General features: G+C 45.6%; 1 protein-coding gene across 1 annotated transcript in view; it reads right to left on the bottom strand.

Moving 5' to 3' along the window:
* ICA1L (islet cell autoantigen 1 like) overlaps positions 1–24,499 on the bottom strand; it is a 92,987-nt gene that overhangs the window by 27,345 nt on the left and 41,143 nt on the right. Inside the window, exons 3-4 of the mRNA XM_050916057.1 lie at positions 8,378–8,450; positions 7,282–7,405 (exon numbers count right to left, since the gene is read on the bottom strand). Of these exons, the coding sequence (XP_050772014.1) occupies positions 7,282–7,405; positions 8,378–8,450 (197 nt within the window). The remainder of the gene's footprint in view (positions 1–7,281; positions 7,406–8,377; positions 8,451–24,499) is intronic.

Below are 24,499 nucleotides of genomic sequence, written 5' to 3'. Positions count from 1 at the left end.
AATATCCCAACATTCTATTACCACTGCACATGTATGCACAAAAGAACAGAGTGAAATTTTAGATCAACACATAAAAAATTTGTGGAAAAATTATCTCCTGCAATGCACAAGTGTGTTATCATTGAGGCAGGGTTAAGAAGGATCCTTGCCTTGTCCCATACAGTCTTTGAAGGGCTTCAGCCTTGCCTCATAGCACTGTCTGGCAAATAATTCTACATTTTGGAAATTAACTTTATCATTTAATTTTTTTAAAACCCTAGGAAACTCCAAGAAAAAAACTGCATTAAAAGAAATTGAAAACCATGATCCTGACTAATTTTCTGCATACAAAGTTAAATGTGAGTCTTCCTATGCATAAAGTTAAGCACCTGCACTAGTGTTCATGGTATCAGGACTTAATATGTAAGGTGAAGAACTCAAAATGTTAATTAACTTTGCCCCACATTCATATGACTTATGATAGTCTTACACAATCACATGCTATTATTTCTAAACCTGGTTGGAAATTTTCCAATAGAATATTTGTTTGTTGGAAAATGCCAATTTGTGAAAAGCAAAATGTTCTGCAGGTTTCAAAGGAAATTGCCCAGGGCTTTCCAGGCTCAACTAATCTTTCAAAGGAAATTAGCCAGAGCTTTCTGAGCTCCCGGCTCATCATCAGTCTGCCTAGTGTCTGCTCAGGCTCCAAGGGGTTCCAGGTGTCTGGCTCCTCAGCAGCCTGAAAACTTCAAGGCCAAGTTCCAAGGCTCCCAGATTCTAGACAGATTTCCTGGGATGGGGGCAGTCATGAAGCAGTGGAGGCCAGGGTTTTCAGGCTCCACACTCCTTTACAGCCCCAGAAGCATATTTCATTTCAGAAACAAAATATTCCAGAATTTGACTTCCACAAGAAATTGAGGTTTTGATTTGTCCCAATTTGAACTGAATTTTTTCCCCATGCCCCAAGTTGTTTTGTTTTTGAAGAGGTGAAATTCACTTTCTTGTTCAGTTATATTTATTTCTACAGGTCCCCTGCTGCATTTGATGTGTAAGGTGAATAGTGAATGAGGTAAGGTAAGACAGTCAATGAGAGGTGCTGAGAGCCAAATTGTTTGCAACTATCAGTCACTTTACACTTGTGTAATTGAGGCATTTTCTAGACTAGAACTGAAGGTGTGATGTTAGCCTGTGTTAGCATATATAACACACTTTGAAAGTCTGCTATAGATAAGGCACACTGCCTTTAACACATGCTAAACTAGTCAAGTTAAACCTGGGGGGAGCCCAGGCTTCAATTCGACCTGCTGAGCATGTGTTAAAGGCAGTTTGCCTTGTCTGCACTAGACTGATGTGTTAGCATATGTTAGCTAATATATGCTAATCTATTTTAATTCCTAATCTAGATAAAGCCTGAGAGCACATCTGGGACCTCCATGGACAGGGTAGACTTTATATAGTGAATGAAGCATGATTAAAAATACATAGTTAATCCACTGGCCTTCATCCAACCTGTGCTCTGAATTAGTCATATTTATAGTGGAAATAACAGTATGTGATCATTAACTAACAAAAGAATGTATTATGATGCAAAGACAAAAGTGGCATAATTAACGTTGTCTGGGTAACCTTAACTTGCTAAGTTTTGGTATGCTTTACTTTACAATTTTTTTCTTAAACATAAGTTAAAATTTAGAATTTACATATAACACTTCAATGCACTTTAGAGGAGGGTGTTATCTCCATTTTACACCTGGGGGAAACTGAGGCAAATATAGGAAGTAATTTGTCCATGATTACTCATCAGATCATTGACAGACCTTGGATTGAAATCCAGGTTTCCTGACCCCAAGTAACATGTCCCTATACCAATTCTGCAGAATCCTTTCAAATTGAAAATAGGTTTTGATATACCAGTGTGTCATGCTCAGTTTTCTATTTAAGATAAACTAACACACCCTATACTAATTAAAATGTTCTGTGACACTTCTATCTTTGTTTCAAACAGCAGTGAAACCCATTTTGAATGCCCTTATTAAAGAACGTCTTTTCAATAACCAAAGTACCCTTTTTGAGGCAGAGATAGCAAAGAAATCAGTTTTAAAGAGACATATTACTTCCTTCTATACATCAGATTGTTTTTCCTTTGTGAACTTGAAGATATTGGATAAAATGCAGCCACGGTGTAAATAAATGCAACACCCATATAAGTCTCTGGCTAATTTCTATGATGTATATTAATCAGAAAACTGGTGTAAATGATTTGGTAGTCTAATTTGCAAGAGAAGTAAGGCCTGATTCTGCCACCCTTAGAGTATGTCTACACTACGGGATTATTCCAATTTTACATAAACCGGCGGTGTGCATCCATGTACCGAGGCTAGCGTCGATTTCCGGAGCATTGCACTGTGGGTAGCTATCCCATAGCTATCCCATAGTTCCCACAGTCTCCCCCGCCCCTTGGAAATCTGGGTTGAGATCTCAGTGCCTGATGGGGCAAAAAACATTGTCGCAGGTGGTTCTGGGTACAGCCTCACCCCTCCCTCCGTGAAAGCAGCAGACAACCGTTTCGCGACTTTTTTCCTGGGTGAACTGTGCAAACGCCATAGCACAGCAAGCATGGACCCTGCTCAGATCAAGACCGCAATCGTGGACGTTGTAAACACCTCGCGCATTCTCATGCAGTCTATGCTGAACCAGGACCTGCAAAGCCAGGTTAGGAGGAGGCGGCTACGGCAGAGCGGCAACAAGAGTGATGAGGACATGGACACAGAATTCTCTCAAACAGCGGGCCCCTGCGCTTTAGAGATCCTGCTGGTAATGGGGCAGGTCCTAGTCATTGAACGCCGATTTTGGGCCCGGGAAATAAGCACAGACTGGTGGGACTGCATAGTTTTGCAGGTTTGGGACGATTCGCAGTGGCTGCGAAACTTTCGCATGCGTAAGGGCACTTTCATGGAACTTTGTGACTTGCTTTCCCCTGCCCTGAAACACCAGAATACCAAGATGAGAGCAGCCCTCACAGTTGAGAAGCGAGTGGCAATAGCCCTCTGGAAGCTTGCAACGCCAGACAGCTACTGGTCAGTCGGGAATCAATTTGGAGTGGGAAAATCTACTGTGGGGGCTGCTGTGATGCAAGTAACCAAAGCAATCATTAAGCTGCTGCTACGAAAGGTTGTGACTCTGGGAAACGTGGTCATAGTGGATGGCTTTGCTGCAATGGGATTCCCTAACTGTGGTGGGGGGATGATAGATGGAACCCATATCCCTATCTTGGCACCGGAGCACCAGGGCACTCAGTACGTAAACCGCAAGGCGTACTTTTCAATGGTGCTGCAAGCACTGGTGGATCACAAGGGACGTTTCACCAACATCCACATGGGCTGGCCGGGAAGGGTTCATGACGCTCGTGTCTTCAGGAACACTACTCTGTTTAAATGGCTGCAGCAAGGGAATTACTTCCCAGACCAGAAAATAACAGTTGGGGATGTTGAAATGCCTGAAGTTATCCTGGGGGACCCAGCCTACCCCTTGATGCCATGGCTCATGAAGCCATACACAGGCAGCCTCGACAGTAGTCAGGAGCTGTTCAACTACAGGCTGAGCAAGTGCAAAATGGTGGTAGAATGTGCATTTGGCTGTTTAAAGACGCGCTGGCGCACATTACTGACTCGTTCAGACCTCAGCCAAACCAATATCCTCACTGTTATTGCTGCTTGCTGTGTGCTCCACAATCTCTGTGAGAGTAAGGGGGAGACCTTTATGGCGGGGTGGGAGGCTGAGGCAAATCACCTGGCCGCTGATTACGTGCAGCCAGACGGCAGGGCGATTAGAAGAGCACACCAGGAAGCGGTGCACGTCAGAGAAGCTTTGAAAATGAGTTTCATCACGGGCCAGGATACAGTGTGACTGTTGTGTTTGTTTCCCCTTGATGAATCCCTCCCCTTGATTGACTCATTTCCTGTAAGCAACTCACCCTCTCCCTTCGATTACAGCTTGCTTAAGGAAATAAAGTCACTATAGTTTAAAAATCATGTATTCTTTATTAAAAAGTCATTATAAAAAGAGGGAGAGAACTGACAAGGTATCCCAGGTGTGGTTTGGGAGGAGCATAGGAGGGAAGGAAAAGGCCATTAAATACATTTCAATGTAATGACAGCCTTTTGGTTGGGCTGTCCACGGGGGTGGAGTGGGCGGGTGCACGAAGCCTTCCCCCACGCGTTCTTACACATCTGGGTGAGGAAGATATGGAACATGGTGAGTGGTGAGGGTGGTTACACAGGGGGAGCAGTGGCACTCTGTGACCCTGCCGCTGTTCCTGAAGCTCCACCAGACATCAGAGGATATCAGTTTGATCACGCAACAGCCCCAGCGTTGCATCCCGCCACCACTGATCTTCCTGCCTACACCTCTGATCTTCCTGTCGCCACCTCTCATCTCGAGCGTCCCTCCTCTCCTCACGTTCGTCCCTCCTATCCTTACGTTCGTCCCTCCTGTCCTCACGTTCACTGGCATCTTTCCTGTAATTTGATACCACGTTCTTCCATTCATTCAGATGAGCTCTTTCATTGCGGGTTACTTCCATGATTTTCGAGAACATTTCGTCTCGCGTCTTTTTTTTCCTCTGCCTTATCTGAGATAGCCTTCAAGATGGAGTAGGAAGGCTTGAAAAATTTGCAGCTGCATGAGGGAGGTAAAAAAGGGAGAGTAGTATTTAAAAAGATACATTTTACAGGACAATGGTTATACTCTTTCACAGTGAGCAACACTATTCACCTTACATAGCACATGTGATTTCACTACAAGGTCACATTTTGCATCTTAATATTGAGTGCCTGCGGCTCTGGTGTTAGAGATCTCACAGACACAGGTCCGGGCAGCAGAATTCAGCTTGCATGTGGCCATGGTAAGCCATTGTCTTTGGGCTTCTGCAGCCTTCATATACACAGTGCCCTCCTTTCCCAAATACCAAGCAAATCCCGTTCAGTGCTGCTTCTTTCCTGTTAACATGCAGCAGCAGAAACCACCCCCCATCCAATTCTCTGGGATGATAGCTTTACCCCTCCCCCCACTGCTGGCTAGTATCATGGAAGATCACTGCTAATCACCCCCCTTCCACTCCCCCCACCGCATGGCTGGTAGCAGGGAAGATCCCTGCTAGCCAAACGTGAAAAAGCTCAGTGCCGTTCCCGCCCTCCCCTCCTCCCCGCTTGGCTACCTGCAAGGAAGGATTTCTCTTAAGCAACAGGCAAACAGCCCAGTAGGAATGGCCATCTCTGTCCCCTTAATTAAATTCCTGAATTTCAACCAGGTTACCATGAACGATATCACTCTCCTGAGGATAACACAGCGAGATAAAGAACGGATGTTGCTTGAATGCCAGCAATCACCGGGACCATACGCAGCTAGGCTTTGTCATGCAATGATACCAGATTACTTGCTACATGCATGGCGTGGTCAAGTGTCCTTCCATGGTGGACGGAATAAGGCTGCCTTGCCTAGAAACCTTCTGCAAAGGCTTTTGGAGTACCTCCAGGAGAGCTTCACGGAGATGTCCCTGGAGGATTTCCGCTCCATCCCCAGACATGTTAACAGACTTTTCCAATAACTGTACTGGCCGCGAATGCATCCCAAGTCCTCAGGGCAAATTAATCATTAAAAAACGCTTGCTTTTAAACCATGTTTTATATTTACAAAGGTACACTCACCAGAGGTCCCTTCCATAGCTTCGTTGTGTGGGATAGTGGCTTGGGAAGGCTGGGAGGGTAATTCCGTCTGGGGAGGAAAAAGCTCCTGGCTGTTGGGGAGAACGGAGTGCTGTGTGCTCTCTGCAAGCTTGTCCTCCTCTTCCTCCTCCTCATCTTCCCCGTCCACAGAATCCTCAGCCATGGCTGAAATTACCACCCCCACCTCGGAATCCACAGACAGGGGTGGGTAGTGGTGGCAGACCCCTCTGGAATTGCATGCAGCTCAGCGTAGAAGTGGCATGTTTTCAGCCCTGCACCGGACCTTCTGTTTGCTTCTTTGGTTTTCTGGTAGGCTTGTCTGAGTTTCTTAACTTTCACTCTGCACAGCACTGAGTTGCTGGTGTGGCCTTTCTCCATCATAGCCTTGGAAATTTTTTCAAATATTTTTTCATTTCGGTATTTGGAACAGAGTTCTGTTAGCACAGAATCCTCTTCCCATATAGCAATCAGATCCAGTACCTCTCGTGCGGTCCATGCTGGAGCTCTTTTTCGATTCTCAGGAGACTGCATTGTTACCTGTGCTGATGAGCTCTGCGTGGTCACCTGTGCTGGTGAGCTCTCCACGCTGGCCAAACAGGAAATGAAATTCAAAAGTTCGCGGGGCTTTTCCTGTCTACCTGGCCAGTGCATCCGAGTTCAGACTGCTGTCCAGAGCGGTTACAGTGGTGCACTGTGGGATACCGCCCGGAGGCCAATACCGTCGATTTGCGGCCACACTAACCCTAATCCGATATGGTAATACCGATTTCAGCGCTATTCCTCTCGTCGGGGAGGAGTACAGAAACCGGTTTAAAGAGCCCTTTATATCGATATAAAGGGCCTCGTTGTGTGGACAGGTGTAGCATTAAATCGGTTTAACTCTGCTAAAATCAGTATAAACGCGTAGTGTAGACCAGGCCTTAGTCACAATAGGTAATAATTTATACTCATAGGCCCATTAATTGTAGTGGGACTGCTTAAATAGGAGGTACTACCTGACATGAATAAGGTTGGCAGAATACAGATCTCAGCAGAGAGTAAAATGAATAACTTACACACCAAAGGCACAAACAAGGGAATACAGCGGGAAAACCAGCTAACAGTATGGTGTAACAGCATAGAGGAGATGCTGATCTGTTCCCTGCTGCCCCTTCTCAGTGTTACATTTGTTTAGTATATTGGTGCAAGCTATACTACTTTATCACTTGCACCCACTTATGTTTTTTGATCAATTTACTCATGACATTTAATTTACCCCACAGTGTAGACTGCAGAATTTGGCCCAGCATTCTTTTTTTGCAGCAATATGCTTTTTCTTGTAAGTTCAGTTCAAGTTTATATTTATATTTGCAATTCAAATCAGACTGATCTTACTGTCTGTACTTCTTGATTATTTGTATTTTCTGTATATATTTCTTCTATTATAGTCTATTTGTTTTACATAAAATTGTATTTGCTTTCCATGGATCTAACCTCAGAATCTTAAAGCACCAAACAGGTGCATTATTTCATGTACATAACTTTATATTAATAGCACCAAATGTAACTTGAAGGAAGACTACATAAAATAATTGAAAACCTTTGTTGAGCAGAAGAACAGAGGATCTTTCCAGTGGCTTCCATCATTTTGCCAGCTTCAGTAGCATCTTGCACTCCTTGAACCTTTAAAAGGAGCCCTAGCTCATTTTCGTCCTCAGACATAACTATAAAAGGAAATAATTGCACAATATAAATAAACTAACACTTCCAATGTATTTAATCATATTAAGAATAGTCACCAGAGGGTGGGAAAACAAGCACATTATTGTTCAAATTGATAAGATGCATAAAAATATCTTTAGATTTTGACAGCATTTACAGTTGGATGTGGTATATATTGGTGGGAGAGGAGAGAAAGAAGGAATACGTTTGAAAGTAAAACATGCAAATGTCCAAATCAGACTTTTCAAGTACTTTTTTTCATGTTGGATAGTTGGCATCTGAGACTACCTTTGGTAGGAGACACAGATAAAGAATATAGAGGCATGCTACACAGAAGACTTTCATTATTAGAATCCTGTTGTTTATGGTAATTTATTACTACATTTAAAAATACTTCTAATTGAACTCTGATTCATAAAGGATATACTTTAAGAGGTTATCCTTGTCTGCTTACTTTTGTTATCCTTTGTTACTTATACTATCTGTAGAACTTTATAGAGATAATACTGTGCCATAATGTAAACTGGAAAAACTCCCAATTTTATTTAAAATCATTTATTTTCATAAACAGGGACGAGCTTTTCTGAAAAGTTAGGGAAACTAAAATTAAGTTTTATATAAACCACTGGTCATGTTTTCTAATAGTTGTAATGGCTTCCCTTAGTTCAATGATAAGGGATTAGGGCTACCAGAACAAGTTGAATTAGCCATATAACGGCATTCTTCATTTTCTGCCTTTAGTACAAATATAGGTAGCATTAATGTATTCTATCAAGAAATCCCAAATCTGGCGTTCAGGGTTTACACTAAAATACTGACATTCTCCAGAAATTAAAAACTGTTTCAAATATGCCAGAAGGTTGTTTTAGGTTAAACAGTTATCTGGTTTTAACAATGGATTTAAATTCAAAATATTAAAAAAAAAAGTAGTTATTGTTATTATACCAAATTAAAATACATATGTTATTGCATACCATTGAGTGTCTGCTGGTATTTCTCAATTGTCTTTAGAAGATCTATACAGCTTGTCTGAATGGAGTGAAAAACCTTGGAAAAGACAAGTTAGTACATTAGTCTATAGAAATAGTAATGTGAATATAAATAAGAAAATGTCTGCTTAGTATATAACGTTCTACGGCCTAGGATTGAGCAAGTTTACCAGTAAAAGAAATTTAAAGCTAGAGAGATTCTTTTAGAAATCACTTGTCCGTTTCAATTGAGATAATCATATATATGACTTTCATTGGCAAATATTCTTCTAGGCAGAATCTATCCAAAGCCTATGGCCCAAATTCATCTCTAGCATAAGCAAATGCAATGAAGTCAAAGGATCTTGCACCTCCTTACACCGGGGCTGAATTTGACCTGCAAACAAACTTACTCAATATAATCAGGATAGACACACACAAGAAATGAAAGTTACTTATACAGGGTATGTCTGCACTTCAAGCTGGAAATGGAATTTCCAGCTCAAGGAGATATATCTCCACTAGCTCTGCTGAAGCTACTATGTATACCATCTCAAACAGATAAGTACTTGGACAGCAAAATATAGATTCCATGGCTATTTCCATGCTGGGGACTATATGGGGCCCTCCTACTAGTTGAAAACCAAGATATTTACAACTAATACCATTACAGCATCATCTGTATTTTCTTTCCAGTCACCATCCATTCTCCAGGTGTTTATTAATTCTTTTGATGGTGGAAAAAATCAGTAGCAGGGACATCTGCAGGATGAATGCAAACATGAATGGATGTTTGTCAAATGCAAGTGCCACTGCTTGAAGTAGCAACTCAAATGCCATAACACAGTAAACAATTTTTGGTTATATGTGTGGGAATATAGGAATACTGAAGTGATAAGTTGTAACTGCTACCCATGATAGGTGGTGAGGGCTTAGAGGGGAAGCTTGAACTGATGGCCAGTCACCCATGAGATCTCAGGGAGACAGGTCAAGATTTGTTTCTTTTTAGACAGTTTAGATCTTTTCCTTGTGAGAAGAGAGGGTAGCAAATACTCAGAAAGCTAAATGTAAAGATGGTACTTGTCATAAACAGATGGTTAAGGGTTAATGTCTCCTTTACCTGTAAAGGGTTAAGAAGTTCAGTAAACCTGGCTGACACCTGACCAGAGGACCAGTAGGGGGACAAGATACTTTCAAATCTTGGTGGAGGGAAGTCTTTGTTTGTACTCTTTTTTTTTTTTGTTCGTTGTTCGCTCTTGGGACTAAGAGGGACCAGACGTACACCCAGGCTCTCCAAATCTTTCTAAATCAGTCTTTCATGTGTCAAAATTGTAAGTAATAGCCAGGCAAGGCGGATTAGTCTTATGTTTGTTTTCTCAACTTGTAAATGTTTCTTTTTGCTGGAAGGATTTTTATCTCTGTTTGCTGTAACTCTGAACCTGAGGCTAGAGGGGGTTTCCTCTGGGCTATATAAATCTAAGTACCCTGTAAAGCATTTTCCATCCTGATTTTACAGAGGTAATTTTTACCTTTTCTTTCTTTAATTAAAAGCTTTCTTTTTAAGAACCTGATTGATTTTTCCTTGTTTTAAGATCGAAGGGATTGGGTCTGAACTCACCAGGGATTGGTGGGGGGAAAGGAGGGGAGACGGTTAATTCCTCCTTGTTTTAAGATCCAAAGAGTTTGGATCGGTGTGAAGCTTCTCAAGGCAACCCAGGGAGGGGAAAGTCTGGGGGGAAAGGAGGGGGGATGGTTTATTTCTCCTTGTTTTAAGATCCAAGGGGTTTGGATCTGTGTTCCCCAGGGAAGGTTTTGGGGGAACAGAAAGTGTGCCAGACACTAAATTCTGGCTGGTGGTAGTGTACCAGATCTAAGCTAGTAATTAAACTTAGAAGTGTTCATGCAGGTCCCCACTTTTGTACTCTAAAGTTCAAAGTGGGAAAAAAACCTTGGCATGGTGAGCAGCGGTTTGGGATTTTTTAGGAACCAAAAGCCAGTAGGATTTTTTTTCTCTCCTTTCTAGCTGCTTGGAAAGCAGCCTGAGGGCAGAGGTGTTAAGTTTTTTGACAAGGGTCTTTGTTAAGAGGAGGCTTCAAGCTGTGAGCAAGAAGACAGCAAAAGGGAATTTACAAGTTGAATTGTTTTCTTTCTTTCTACCTCTCGGGTATAGCTAGTTAGAAAATCTCTGTGAACCAAGCAGCCCTGAGCGGAGTACATCCCAGGTTTCAGTGAGCTGCAGAGGGGGGTGTGGCCAGCACAAGAAAGCAGAAAAATGAGTACTAGTGGAGCAACTAACAAACTAGAAATGGCTAGGCTGGACGCAGAAGAGAAAGCCAGAGAGGCTGACCACAGGAGCGAGAGAGAGAGAGAAAGAGAAGAAAAAGCCAAAGAGGCTGACCACTGGAGGGCTTTGGAGCTCCAGAGGGAGGCCCACCAGCAGGCCATGGATTTAGCAAAGGATAAGCCGGATGTACCAGCCAACCCTAACAACCCTTCTCCAGGTACTGTTTCCCATCCCAGAAAATTCCCCACCTACAAGGCAGGTGATGATACTGAGGCCTTCTTAGAAAATTTTGAAAGGACCTGCCATGGGTACAACATCCCTACAGACCAGTACATGATAGAGCTGAGGCCACAGCTCAGTGGACCCTTAGAAGAGGTGGCAGCTGAAATGCCTAAGGAACACATGAACAATTATAATCTTTTTCAAACCAAGGCCAGAATCAGAATGGGGCTAACACCTGAGCATGCCCGCTGGGGGTTCAGAGCCCTAAGGTGGAAACCAGATGTGTCATTTACCCGACACAACTACCACATTGGAAAGAATTGGGATGCCTGGATATCAGGAGCAAATGCTAAATCTCTGGAAGAGCTGTCCCTCCTAATGCAAATGGAACAGTTCTTAGAGGGTGTTCCTGAGGAAATAGAAAGGTACATCCTAAGTGGGAAGCCCAAAACTGTAACCGAGGCAGGGGAGATTGGAGCCAGATGGGTGGAAGTGGCAGAAAAGAAAAAAGCTACTAGCAAGGTGAGCGACTATCACAGGGGGCAAAGCGAAAATAAACCCTATCACCGGGGGCAACCCAAGACCCCACCTACAACCCAAGGAAAGCCCCAGACACCCTATTGTCCCACCTCACCAGTCTCCAGCAACCCACTTCGACACAGTGAACAGTCAACTGGGCAATGTTTTAAATGTAATGAACTGGGACATATAAAGGCCAACTGCCCAAGAACCCCAACCAAGTGCATTTCATTACACCACCATCACACCGAAGATCCCCAGGCCTGGATGCCACTCAAATACCCTCGGAGCGAAGGGAAACCTTGAGAGTGGGCGGAAAAAAGGCTATCGCGTGGAGAAACAAGGGGGCACAAGTGTCAGCTATCCACCAAACCTTAGTGGACCCCAAATTCATCAACCCAGAGGCCCAAGTGACAATTCACCCATTCTTGTCAAAATCTGTAAACTTGCCTACAGCTGAACTGCCTGTTCAGTACAAAGGCTGGTCAGGAATGTGGACTTTTGCAGTCTATGACAATTATCCCATCCCCATGCTACCGGGGGAAGACTTGGCCAACCAGGTGAAGCGGGCAAAGAGGGTGGGGATGGTTACACGCAGCCAAGCCAGGCAAGCTTCCAGACCCATCCCTGTTCCTGAGCCGTACACAAGGGCCCTGTTTGTGTTACCAGAGACACAGACAAAGGTGGTGGATCCGGATCCCCTGCCAAGGACTGCAACAGCCATAATGCACCCAGTCCCGGAACTGGAACTGGAAAAGCAACCAGCACCAGAACCGTTGCCAGCACTGACGCCAGCGCCTGCAAACCCATCTCCAACCCCAACGCCAGAGGGTACCAGCGAGCCTGAACTGGCAGAGGCAGCAGACAACCTTACCCAAGAGGCTCAACCCGAGCCTGAAATATCGCATAATGCACCAGCGGAAAGCGGTTCACCAGCAACAAAAACAACCTCATCGCCTACATTGCTTCCAGAGGGAACAAGCCCAAGTCCACAGTCTAAGGAGGAACTGGTGTCTCCAGCCTCAAGAGAACAGTTCCAGGCTGAGCAGGAAGCAGATGACAGCCTTCAGAAAGCTTGGGCGGCGGCACGGAGCACCCTACCGCCTCTCAGCTCTTCTAACCGATCCTGGTTTGTTGTAGAACAAGGACTTTTATACAAGGAGACTCTTTCTGGTGGACACCAGGAAGACTGGCATCCTCAAAAACAGTTGGTAGTTCCAACTAAGTACCGGGTAAAGCTCTTAAGCTTAGCCCATGATCATCCCAGTGGCCATTCTGGGGTGAACAGAACCAAAGACAGGTTGGGGAAGTCCTTCCACTGGGAGGGGATGGGCAAGGACATTGCTAATTATGTCCGGTCTTGTGAGGTGTGCCAAAGAGTGGGAAAGCCCCAAGACCAGGTCAAAGCCCCTCTCCAGCCACTCCCAATAATTGAGGTCCCATTTCAGCGAGTAGCTGTGGATATTCTGGGTCCTTTCCCAAAAAAGACGCCCAGAGGAAAGCAGTACATACTGACTTTCATGCATGTTGCTACCCGATGGCCAGAAGCAGTAGCTCTAAGCAACACCAGGGCTACGACTGTGTGCCAGGCTTTAGCAGATATTTGTGCCAGGATAGGTTGGCCCTCCGACATCCTTACAGATTCGGGAACTAATTTCCTGGCAGGGACCATGAAAAATCTGTGGGAAGCTCATGGGGTGAATCACTTGGTTGCCACCCCTTACCACCATCAAACCAATGGCCTGGTGGAGAGGGTTAATGGAACTTTGGGGGCCATGATATGTAAACTCGTAAATGAACACTCCAATGATTGGGACCTAGTGTTGCAGCAGTTGCTTTTTGCCTACAGGGCTGTACCACATCCCAGTTTAGGGTTTTCACCATTCGAACTTGTGTATGGCCACGAGGTTAAGGGGCCATTACAGTTGGTGAAGCAGCAATGGGAGGGGTTTACGCCTTCTCCAGGAACTAACATTCTAGACTTTGTAAGCAACCTACAAAGTACCCTCTGACACTCTTTAGCCCTTGCTAAAGAAAACCTAAAGGATGCTCAGGAAGAGCAAGAGGCCTGGTATAATAAACATACCAGAGAGCGTTCCTTCAAAGTAGGAGACCAGATTATGGTCTTCAAGGCGCAACAGGCCCATAAAATGGATGCATCATGGGAAGGGCCATTCACGGTCCAAGAGCACCTAGGAGCTGTTAACTATCTCATAGCATTCCCCAGCTCAACCCTAAAGCCTAAAGTGTACCATGTTAACTCTCCCAAGCCCTTTTATTCCAGAGAAGTAAAGGTTTGTCAGTTTACAGCCCAGTCCAAGGAGATGATGCTGAGTGGCCTGCAGGTGTCTACTATGAAGGGAAAAAGTGACGGTGGTGTGGAAGAGGTGAGCCTCTCCACAACCCTTGAACGTCTGCAGCGGCAACAGATCAAGGAACTGTGCACTAGCTTCACCCCACTGTTCTCAGCCACCCCAGGACGGACTGAATGGGCATACCACTCCATTGACACAGGTAATGCTCACCCAATTAGAACCCCACCTTACCAGGTGTCTCCTCATGCCCAAGCTGCTATAGAACGGGAGATCCAAAACATGCTACAGATGGGTATAATCCGCCCCCTAACAGTGCATGGGCATCTCCAGTGGTTCTAGTACCCAAACCAGATGGGGAAATACGCTTTTGCGTGGACTACTGTAAGCTAAATGCTGTAACTCGTCCCGACAACTATCCAATGCCACGCACTGATGAGCTATTGGAGAAGTTGGAACGTTGGGACGTGCCCGGTTCATCTCTACAATAGACTTAACCAAGGGGTACTGGCAAGTACCACTAGATGAACCCACCAAAGAAAGATCAGCTTTCATCACCCATGCAGGGGTGTATGAATTTAAAGTGCTTCCTTTCGGGCTGAGAAATGCACTCACCACCTTCCAAAGACTTGTCGATGGTCTCCAAGCAGGACTGGGAGAATATGCAGTTGCCTACCTCAATGATGTGGCCATTTTTTCTGATTCATGGGCAGAACACCTAGAACACCTGGAAAAAGTCTTTGAGCACATCAGGCAGGCAGGACTAACTGTTAAGGCTAAAAAGTGTCAAATAGGCCAAAACAGAGTGACTTACCTGGGACACCAGGTGGGTCAAGAAACAATACAGGCCATGGTGGATGCTATCCAAAAGTGGTCTGTCCCAAAGTCAAAGAAACAGGTCAAATTCTTCTTAGGCTTGGCCAGGTATTACAGGCAATTTGTACCTCACTACAGCCAAATCGCTGCCCCACTAACAGACCTGACCAAAAAGACCCAGCCTAATGCAGTTAAGTGGACTAATGAGTGTCAGAAGGCCTTTACCCAGTGTCATAACATTTTTCCCAGATCTGGACCTTAGCGTCCAAAATATGGGTGTTAGCATGAAAACCTCCAAGCTTAGTTACCAGCTTGGACCTGGTAAAGCTGCCACCAGCCAGGAATCTATACAGTGCCTGGCGCACTGTGGTCTCCCCAAAACCTTCCCTGGGGGACCCCCAGACTCAGATTCCTTGAGTCTCACAACAAAGGGGAATAAACCATTTCCCTTCCCCCCTCCGGGTGTTCCCTCCCTGGGTTCCTGGAGAGAGATACAGAAGCAAGCTCCGTGAATCTAAACAGAGGGACTCCACCCTCCCTGTTTCCAGTCCTGGAAACACAAGTACTTCACCCCTCACCCAGAGGATATGCAAAGTCAGGCTTAGTAAATCTAACACAAAGAGATTTTCCCCCTGTCTTCTTCCTCCCACCAATTCCCTGGTGAGCTGCAGACTCAATTCCCTGGAGTCCCCACTAAAGAAAAACTCCAACAGGTCTTAAAAAGAAAGCTTTATAAAAAGAAAGAAAAATACATAAACATGGTCTCTCTGTATTAAGGTGACAAATACAGGGTCATTTGCTTAAAAGAAAAAAATGAATAAACAGCCTTATCCAAAAAGAATACAATTTAACACATTCCAGCAACTACAGACATGTAAATACAAAAGAAAAACAATATAAACATATTGTCTAACTATCTTTGTACTTACAACTTGAAAACAGAGATTAGAAAGCCAGGAGACAGAAAGATCACTCTCAGAGCCGAGAGGGTCAGACACAAGACAAAGAACAAAGAACTCATACCCAAAACTTCCCTCCACCCAGATTTGAAAAAGTCTTGTTCCCTGATTGGTCGTCTGATCAGGTCTTTCAGGTTACTCCTTTCCAGGTGAAAGAGACATTAACCCTTAGCTATCTGTTTATGACACGCCCCCCAAATTGCAGACAGTGGGGAACCTCACTGGCAGCGATTTCCTCCTAGAACTTTAAAATAAACAGATTAATACAACACATGCACCTTTACATATACCACTAAGTATATAACTAACAGACTTTTACATTTTAAGAACACTTTTTAACTACTGGTTTCTGGGAAACTCTCACAGGAGAGTGCATCAGCTACTTTGTTAGAAGCTCCTGAGATGTGCTGAATTTCAAAATAAAAATCTTGGAGAGCTAAACTCCAACGAAGAAGTTTCTTGTTGTTCCCCTTGGCAGTATGAAGCCACTTCAGCGCAGCATGGTCAGTTTGTAGCTGGAACCGCCATCCCCAAACATATGGGCGTAGCTTTTCCAGGGCATACACAATGGCGTAACATTCCTTTTCACTGACTGACCAGTGACTTTTCCTCTCAGACAGTTTCTTGCTGAGAAACACGACAGGATGGAAGTTGTGATCCGTTGTTTACTGCATGAGAACTGCTCCTATACCACGCTCAGATGCATCCGTGGTTACTGGGTATGGCTTGTCAAAGTCCGGGGCCCTGAGCACAGGGTCAGACATGAGTGTTGCCTTAAGTTGGGTAAAGGCCTTTTGACACTCATTAGTCCACTTAACTGTAGTTGGCTGGGTCTTTTTGGTCAGGTCGGTCAGTGGGGCAGCAATTTGGCTGTAGTGTGGTACAAATCGCCTGTAGTACCCGGCCAAGCCTAAGAAGGATTGGACCTGTTTCTTTGACCTTGGGACAGGCCACTTTTGGACAGCATCCACCTTGGCCTGTAGGGGGGTTATGGTTCCTAGACTCACCTGGTGTCCCAGGTAAGATACTCTGTTTTGGCCTATTTGACACTTTTTGGCCTTAACAGTTAGTCCGGCCTGCCTGATGCGCTCAAAGACCTTTTCCAGGTTAGTAGGTGTTCGGGCCAGGAGTCTGAAAAAATGGCCACATCATCGAGGTAGGCAACTGCATATTCTCCCAGTCCTGCTAGTAGACCATCTACCAGCCTCTGGAAGGTGACGGGTGCATTTCGCAGCCCGAAAGGAAGGACATTGAATTCATACACCCCCGCATGGGTGACGAATGCTGACCTTTCCTTGGCAGGTTCATCTAGCAGTACTTGCCAGTATCCCTTGGTTAAGTCTATTGTAGAGATGAACCGGGCACGTCCCAACTTGTCCAATAGCTCATCGGTGCGTGGCATTGGATAATTGTCCAGACGAGTTACCGCATTTAGCTTACGGTAGTCCACGCAAAAGCGTATTTCCCCATCTGGTTTAGGTACCAGAACCACAGGAGATGCCCATGCACTGGTAGATGAGCGGATTATACCCATCTGTAGCATGTTCTGGATCTCCCGTTCTATAGCAGCTTGGGCATGAGGAGACACCCGGTAGGGTGGGGTTCTAATGGGGTGAGTATTACCTGTGTCAATGGAGTGGTATGCCCCTTCAGTCCGTCCTGGGGTGGCTGAGAACAATGAGGCGAAGCTAGTGCACAGCTCCTTGATTTGTCGCCGCTGCAGACGTTCCAGAGTGGTTGAGAGGTTCACCTCTTCTACGCCACCGTCTTTTTTCCCTTCGTAGTAGACACCTTCAGGCCACTCAGCATCATCTCCCTGGACTGTAAACTGACAAACCTGTAAGTCTCTGGAATAGAAAGGCTTGAGAGAATTAACATGGTACACTCTGGGCTTTAGTGAGGAATTGGGAAATGCTATGAGGTAGTTCACAGTTCCCAGGCGCTCTTGGACTGTGAACGGCCCTTCCCATGATGCTTCCATCTTATGGGCCTGTTGCGCCTTCAAGACCATAACCTGGTCTCCTACCTTGAAGGAACGCTCTCTGGTATGCTTGTCATACCAGGCCTTTTGCTCTTCCTGATCATCCTTTAGGTTTTCTTTAGCAAGGGCTAAAGAGTGTTGGGGGGTGTTTTGTAGGTTGCTTACAAAGTCCAGAATGTTAGTCCCTGAAGAAGGCGTAAACCCTTCCCATTGCTGCTTCACCAACTGTAATGGCCTCTTAACCTCATGACCATACACAAGTTCAAACGGTGAAAACCCTAAACTGGGATGTGGTACAGCCCTGTAGGCAAAAAGCAACTGCTGCAACACTAGGTCCCAATTATTGGAGTGTTCATGGACGAATTTACTTATCATGGCCCCCAAAGTTCCATTAGACCTTTCCACCAGGCCATTGGTTTGATGGTGGTAAGGGGTGGCAACCAAGTGGTTCATCCCATGAGTTTCCCACAGTTTTTGCATGGTCCCTGCCAGGAAATTAGATCCTGAATCTGTAAGGATGTCGGAGGGCCAACCTATCCTGGCAAAAATGTCTGTTAGGGCCAGGCACACAGTGTTAGCCCTGGTGTTGCCTAGAGCTACTGCTTCCGGCCATCGGGTAGCAAAGTCCATGAAAGTCAGTACGTACTGCTTTCCTCTGGGCATCTTTTTTGGGAAAGGACCCAGAATATCCACAGCTACTCGCTGAAATGGGACCTCAATTATTGGGAGTGGCTGGAGAGAGGCCTTGACCTGGTCTTGGGGCTTTCCCACTCTTTGGCATACCTCACAAGACCGGACATACTTGGCAACGTCCTTGCCCATCCCCTCCCCGTGGAAGGACTTCCCCAACCGGTCCTTGGTTCTGTTCACCCCAGCATGGCCACTGGGATGATCATGGGCTAAGCTTAAGAGCTTTACCCGGTACTTAGTTGGAACCACCAACTGTTTTTGCGGCTGCCATTCTTCCCGGTGTCCACCAGAAAGAATCTCCTTGTATAAAAGTCCTTGGTCTATAACAAACCGGGATCGATTAGAAGAGCTGAGAGGCGGTGGGGTGCTCCGTGCCGCCGCCCAAGCTTTCTGCAGGCTGTTATCTGCTTCCTGCTCAGTCTGGAACAGTTCCCTTGAGGCTGGGGTCACCAGTTCTTCCTCAGACTGTTGACTTGGGATTGGTCCCTCTGGAAGTGATTTAGGTGATGGGGTTGTTTCCGTTGCTGGTGAACCGCTCTCCGCTGGTGCACCTGAGGGTATTTCAGGCTCTGGCTGAGCCTTCTGAGTATGGCTGTCTGTTGCTTCTGCCAGTTCTGGCTCGCTGGCGCCCACTGGCTTTGAGTTTGAAGATGTGGTTGCAATTGCTGGTGCTGGTTGCTATTCCAGTTCCGGGCCTGGAACTGGAGGTGCTCTGGCTGTTTCAGTGGTTGGCATGGAATCCGGGTCCACTACCTCTGTCTGGGTCTCTGGTAACACAGACGGGGCATCTGTGGACAGCTCAGGAACAGGAATGGGTCTGGAAGCCTGCCTGGTTTGGCTACGTGTAACCATTCCTACTCTCTTGGCCCGCTTCACCTGGTTGGCCAAGTCTTCCCCCAATAGCATGGGGATGGAATAATTGTCATAGACTGCAAAAGTCCACATTCCTGACCAGCCTTTGTACTGGACAGGCAGTTCAGCTGTAGGCAAGTCTACAGCTTGAGACATGAAGGGGTAAATTGTCACTTGGGCCTTTGGGTTGATGAATTTGGGGTTTACGAAGGATTGGTGGATAGCTGACACTTGTGCCCCCGTGTCTCTCCACGCAGTAACCTTCTTTCCGCCCACTCTCAAATTTTCCCTTCGCTCCAAGGGTATTTGAGAGGCATCTGGGCCTGCGGATCTTTGGTGTGATGGTGGTGTAATGAACTGCACTCGGTTGGCATTCTTTGGGCAGTTGGTCTTTATATGTCCCAGTTCATTACACTTAAAGCATCTTCCAGCTGACTGGTCACTGGGTCGAGGTGGGTTACTGGAGACTGGTGAGGTGGAAGAATAGGGTGTCTGTGGCTTTCCTTGGGTTGTAGGTGGGGTCTTTGGTTGCCCTCGGTTGTAGGGTTTATTGCCGGTGTGCCCTCTGGGATATTCGCTCCCCTTGACAGTAGCTTTCTTGCTTTCTGCTACTTCCATCCATCTGTCTCCAATCTCCCCCGCCTCGGTGAGATTTTTGGGTTTTCCATCTTGTATGTACCGTGTTATGTCCTCAGGAACACCATCCAAGAACTGCTCCATTTGTATGAGGAGGTGCAGTTCTTCCAAGGATTTAACATTGTTTTCTGATATCCAGGCCTCATAATTTTTTCCAACGTAGTAGGCGTGTTTGGGAAATGACACATCTGGTTTCCACTTTTGGATTCTGAAACGCCGACGGGCATGATCCGGGGTTATCCCCATTCTGTATCTGGCCTTGGTTTGAAAAAGTTTATAGTCGTTCATTTTTTCCTTAGGCATTTTAGCCACCACCTCTGCTAAAGGTCCACTGAGCTGTGGCCTCAATTCTACCATGTACTGGTCTTCAGGGATGCTGTACCAAGACAGGCTCTTTCAAAATTTTCCAAGAAGGCCTCAGTGTCATCACCTGCCTTGTAGGTGGGATATTTCTTGGGATGTGGAACCATAATTGGTGAAGGGTTGTTAGGATTGGCTGGAGCCTGTTGCTTAGCCTTTTCTAATTCCATGGCCTGTCGGTGGGTCTCCCTCTGGAGTTCTATCTGTCTTCTGTAGGCTGCCTCTTCTTCTTGTTTCCTTCTGTGGGCCACCTCTTCTTCTTCTAGTTTCCTTTTGTGGGCTGCCTCTTTGGCTGCTTGTTCTCTTTTGTAGGCTGCCAGTTTGATGTTTTCTTCCTTTTCTTTCAGCTCCACCTCTTTTTGTCTTTTTTCCAGTTGTGGCCTGTGTTCAGCTTCTTTGATATGTTCTTGGGCCTCCATTTTTGTATTGGAAGGCATGGTTCCTGTTGTCTTGTGTTGGGGTGCCCTCCAGTGTTTATCTTCTGAACTGCAGATTCTCTGTTGCCTCCTGGGGTCTGCCTAGCAACAGTGCCTTTTTCCCTTTCTTCCTCTAGCTAATCTTTTAAATGTAAATTAAACCAGAAAAACCACTTTATTTGCATGTGTATTGTGCTGGTACTTGACTCTCAATGGGAGTGCTATTGTCTCACAAAAGACCCTTAATAGTTCCTTAATGGTTCCTTGCTTAATATGCAAGCCAAAAACTGCAAGAGAGAGCAGAAAAAAAAATTTCTCTCTGGTTCCTTTTAAAACCAAACCCTCTCTGCTTAAAAGCCCCTAGCAGAGAAAAGAAAAATATAATATTCCTACTGGCTTCTGGATTCTATCTATCCCACCACTGCACACCATGTCACAACATTTTTCCCAGATCTGGACCTTAGCGTCCAAAATATGGGTGTTAGCATGAAAACCTCCAAGCTTAGTTACCAGCTTGGACCTGGTAAAGCTGCCACCAGCCAGGAATCTATACAGTGCCTGGCGCACTGTGGTCTCCCCAAAACCTTCCCTGGGGGACCCCCAGACTCAGATTCCTTGAGTCTCACAACAAAGGGGAATAAACCATTTCCCTTCCCCCCTCCGGGTGTTCCCTCCCTGGGTTCCTGGAGAGAGATACAGAAGCAAGCTCCGTGAATCTAAACAGAGGGACTCCACCCTCCCTGTTTCCAGTCCTGGAAACACAAGTACTTCACCCCTCACCCAGAGGATATGCAAAGTCAGGCTTAGTAAATCTAACACAAAGAGATTTTCCCCCTGACTTCTTCCTCCCACCAATTCCCTGGTGAGCTGCAGACTCAATTCCCTGGAGTCTCCACTAAAGAAAAACTCCAACAGGTCTTAAAAAGAAAGCTTTATAAAAAGAAAGAAAAATACATAAAAATGGTCTCTCTGTATTAAGGTGACAAATACAGGGTCATTTGCTTAAAAGAAAAAAATGAATAAACAGCCTTATCCAAAAAGAATACAATTTAACACATTCCAGCAACTACAGACATGTAAATACAAAAGAAAAACAATATAAACATATTGTCTAACTATCTTTGTACTTACAACTTGAAAACAGAGATTAGAAAGCCAGGAGACAGAAAGATCACTCTCAGAGCCGAGAGGGTCAGACACAAGACAAAGAACAAAGAACTCATACCCAAAACTTCCCTCCACCCAGATTTGAAAAAGTCTTGTTTCCTGATTGATCCTCTGGTCAGGTGTTTCAGGTTGCTCATTTCCAGGTGAAAGAGACATTAACCCTTAGCTATCTGTTTATGACACCCAGCTTAAGGCAACACTCATGTCTGACCCTGTGCTAACAGCCCCAGACTTTGACAAACCATTCCTAGTAACCACAGATGCATCTGAGCATGGTGTAGGAGTAGTTTTAATGCAGGAAGGACCGGATCAATAATTTCATCCTGTCGTGTTTCTCAGCAGGAAACTGTCTGAGAGGGAAAGCCACTGGTCAATCAGTGAAAAAGAATGCTACGCCATTGTGTATGCCCTGGAGAAGCTACGCCCATACATTTGGGGATGGCGTTTCCAGCTACAAACCAACCATGCTGCGCTAAAGTGGCTTCATACTGCCAAGGGAAACAACAAAAAACTGCTTTGATGGAGTTTAGCTCTCCAAGATTTTGATTTTAAAATTCAACACATATCAAGAGCTTCTAACAAAGTAGCTGATGCAGTCTCCCGTGAAAGTTTCCCAGAATCAACTGGTTAAAAATTGTCCTTAAAATGTGAGAAGTTTTGTAGTTTTACATGATTAGTAATATATGTAAAGGTGCATGTGTTTTATTAATCTGTTTATTCTAAAGTTCTAGGAAGAAATCACTGCCAGTGTGGTTCCACACTGTCTGAGATTTGGGGGGCATGTCATAAACAGATGGTTAAGGGTTAATGTCTCTTTTACCTGTAAAGGGTTAAGAAGCTCAGTAAACCTGGCTGACACCTGACCAGAGGACCAGTAGGGGGACAAGATACTTTCAAATCTTAGTGGAGGGAAGTCTTTGTTTGTGGTTTTTTTTTTTTGTTCGTTGTTCGCTCTTGGGACTAAGAGGGACCAGACGTACACCCAGGCTCTCCAAATCTTTCTAAATCAGTCTTTCATGTTTCAAAATTGTAAGTAATAGCCAGGCAAGGCGGATTAGTCATATGTTTGTTTTCTCAACTTGTAAATGTTTCTTTTTGCTGGAAGGATTTTTACCTCTGTTTGCTGTAACTCTGAACCTGAGGCTAGAGGGGGTTTCTCTGGACTATATAAATCTAAGTACCCTGTAAAGCATTTTCCATCTTGATTTTACAGAGATAATTTTTACTTCTTTCTTTCTTTAATTAAAAGCTTTCTTTTTAAGAACCTGATTGATTTTTCCTTGTTTTAAGATCCAAGGGATTGGGTCTGAACTCACCAGGGATTGGTGGGAGGTAAGGAGGGGGGATGGTTAATTTCTCCTTGTTTTAAGATCCAAGGGGTTTGGATCTGTGTTCCCCAGGGAAGGTTGTGGGGGAACACAAAGTGCCAGACACTAAATTCTGGCTCGTGGCAGTGTACCAGATCTAAGCTAGTAATTAAGCTTAGAAGTGTTCATGGAGATCCCCACTTTTTGTACTCTAAAGTTCAAAGTTGGGAAAAAAACCTTGACAGTACTACTGAAGCAATGAGTAAAATGTTTCTGTAACAGGGTGGCATGCCCCTTTTAAGGGTAAAAGGCTTTGGGACAGTCAGCCTTGTTCTGTTAGCCCCACCCTGCTACATCTGTGTAGTGTTGGATTTAAGAGGAAGGAAGCCCAGCAGTGGGGAAAATTGAGGACACAGATTGTCCTATGGCCTAACTGAAGACAGGAGCCAGTCAGGAACTACAGCCTGCCTGAAAGCCTGGGTAAAGAGAGAGTATGCCAGCCTCTAGGCAGTGAGGTTGAATCCTAGGAACTGGGGTTTGGACAGTTTATTGCAGCTGGGGTTAGCCTGTAAAGGAGGAGGCTAATAGCCAAGCCTGCTTGGGCTGAAGATTTGGTTGTTTTGCTATATTCTGTAAACTTTAAGTGACAGACTCTGAGGCCCCAAAAAGATTGGACTCTGTTACAGGGCTTGGCCAGACAGCTAGAATGAGTCAGAGAAAATACTGGGTAAATTGAGGCAGGGCTGCTGCAATACCACTTCCAGCCATCGGTGATAGTTTCCATTTCCCTCCTAAAGCCTCTATAATAGACCTAAAAGAGCACTATCAGATGCTTGTATCAGGAGATCAGAGCATAAGGAAATGTGGAAGGTGACGGTTAAGGCTGCATGGCGGTCATGGATTCCGTGACTTTCTATGATCTCTATGACTTCTGCAGCAGCCAGTGCAGCTGGCTCCAGGGCTGCTCAAACAGATCAGGCATTCCCTGGAGCCAGCCACACCGGCCGCTGCTGGGGCACTTTGGGTGTAGGAGGGGGCTCAGGGTTGGGGTGCAGGGTGGCATTTACTTGGGGGGGCACGGTGGAAGTGGCCAGCATGACCCTGCAGCTCCTAGATGGAGGGGCCAGGGGACTCTGCAGCCGTGTGCTGCCTACACTCACAGGCACTGCCCTCGTAGCTCCCATTGGCTGCGGTTCCTGGCCAATGGGAGCTGCAGAGCCAGAGTGCGTGGCAGGGGAAGTACAGGGAGCCCCTTGGCCTTTCCTCCCCCTTGGAGCTGCAGGGATATGCTGTTGGAGCCAAGTAGGGAGCCTGCCAGCCCAGTCAACCCTCCCCCTTCCCAGCACCAGTAGCGGTCCTGAGCTGCATGCTGCCGCCTGCTCTCCCCCGGCCCCCAGCACCAGTGGGGATCCTAGGTTGTGTGCCACCTGCCCCCCGACAGCACCAGCACCACCCCTGGACTGCTCCCCTAGAAAACCCACAGACCCCGGCCCAAGTTTTAGTTAGGGGAATATAGTACAAATCCATGGAACGGTCATGGGCCATGAATTTTTGTTTACTGCCTGTGACCTGTCCATGACTTTTACTAAAAATACCTGGGACTAAAA

This window comes from Gopherus flavomarginatus, chromosome 10 (assembly GCF_025201925.1).
Source record: "Gopherus flavomarginatus isolate rGopFla2 chromosome 10, rGopFla2.mat.asm, whole genome shotgun sequence".
Taxonomy (NCBI): domain Eukaryota; kingdom Metazoa; phylum Chordata; order Testudines; family Testudinidae; genus Gopherus; species Gopherus flavomarginatus.
The sequence above is the reverse complement of the archived record's forward strand: the minus strand, read 5'-3'. Positions and strand labels throughout refer to the sequence as shown.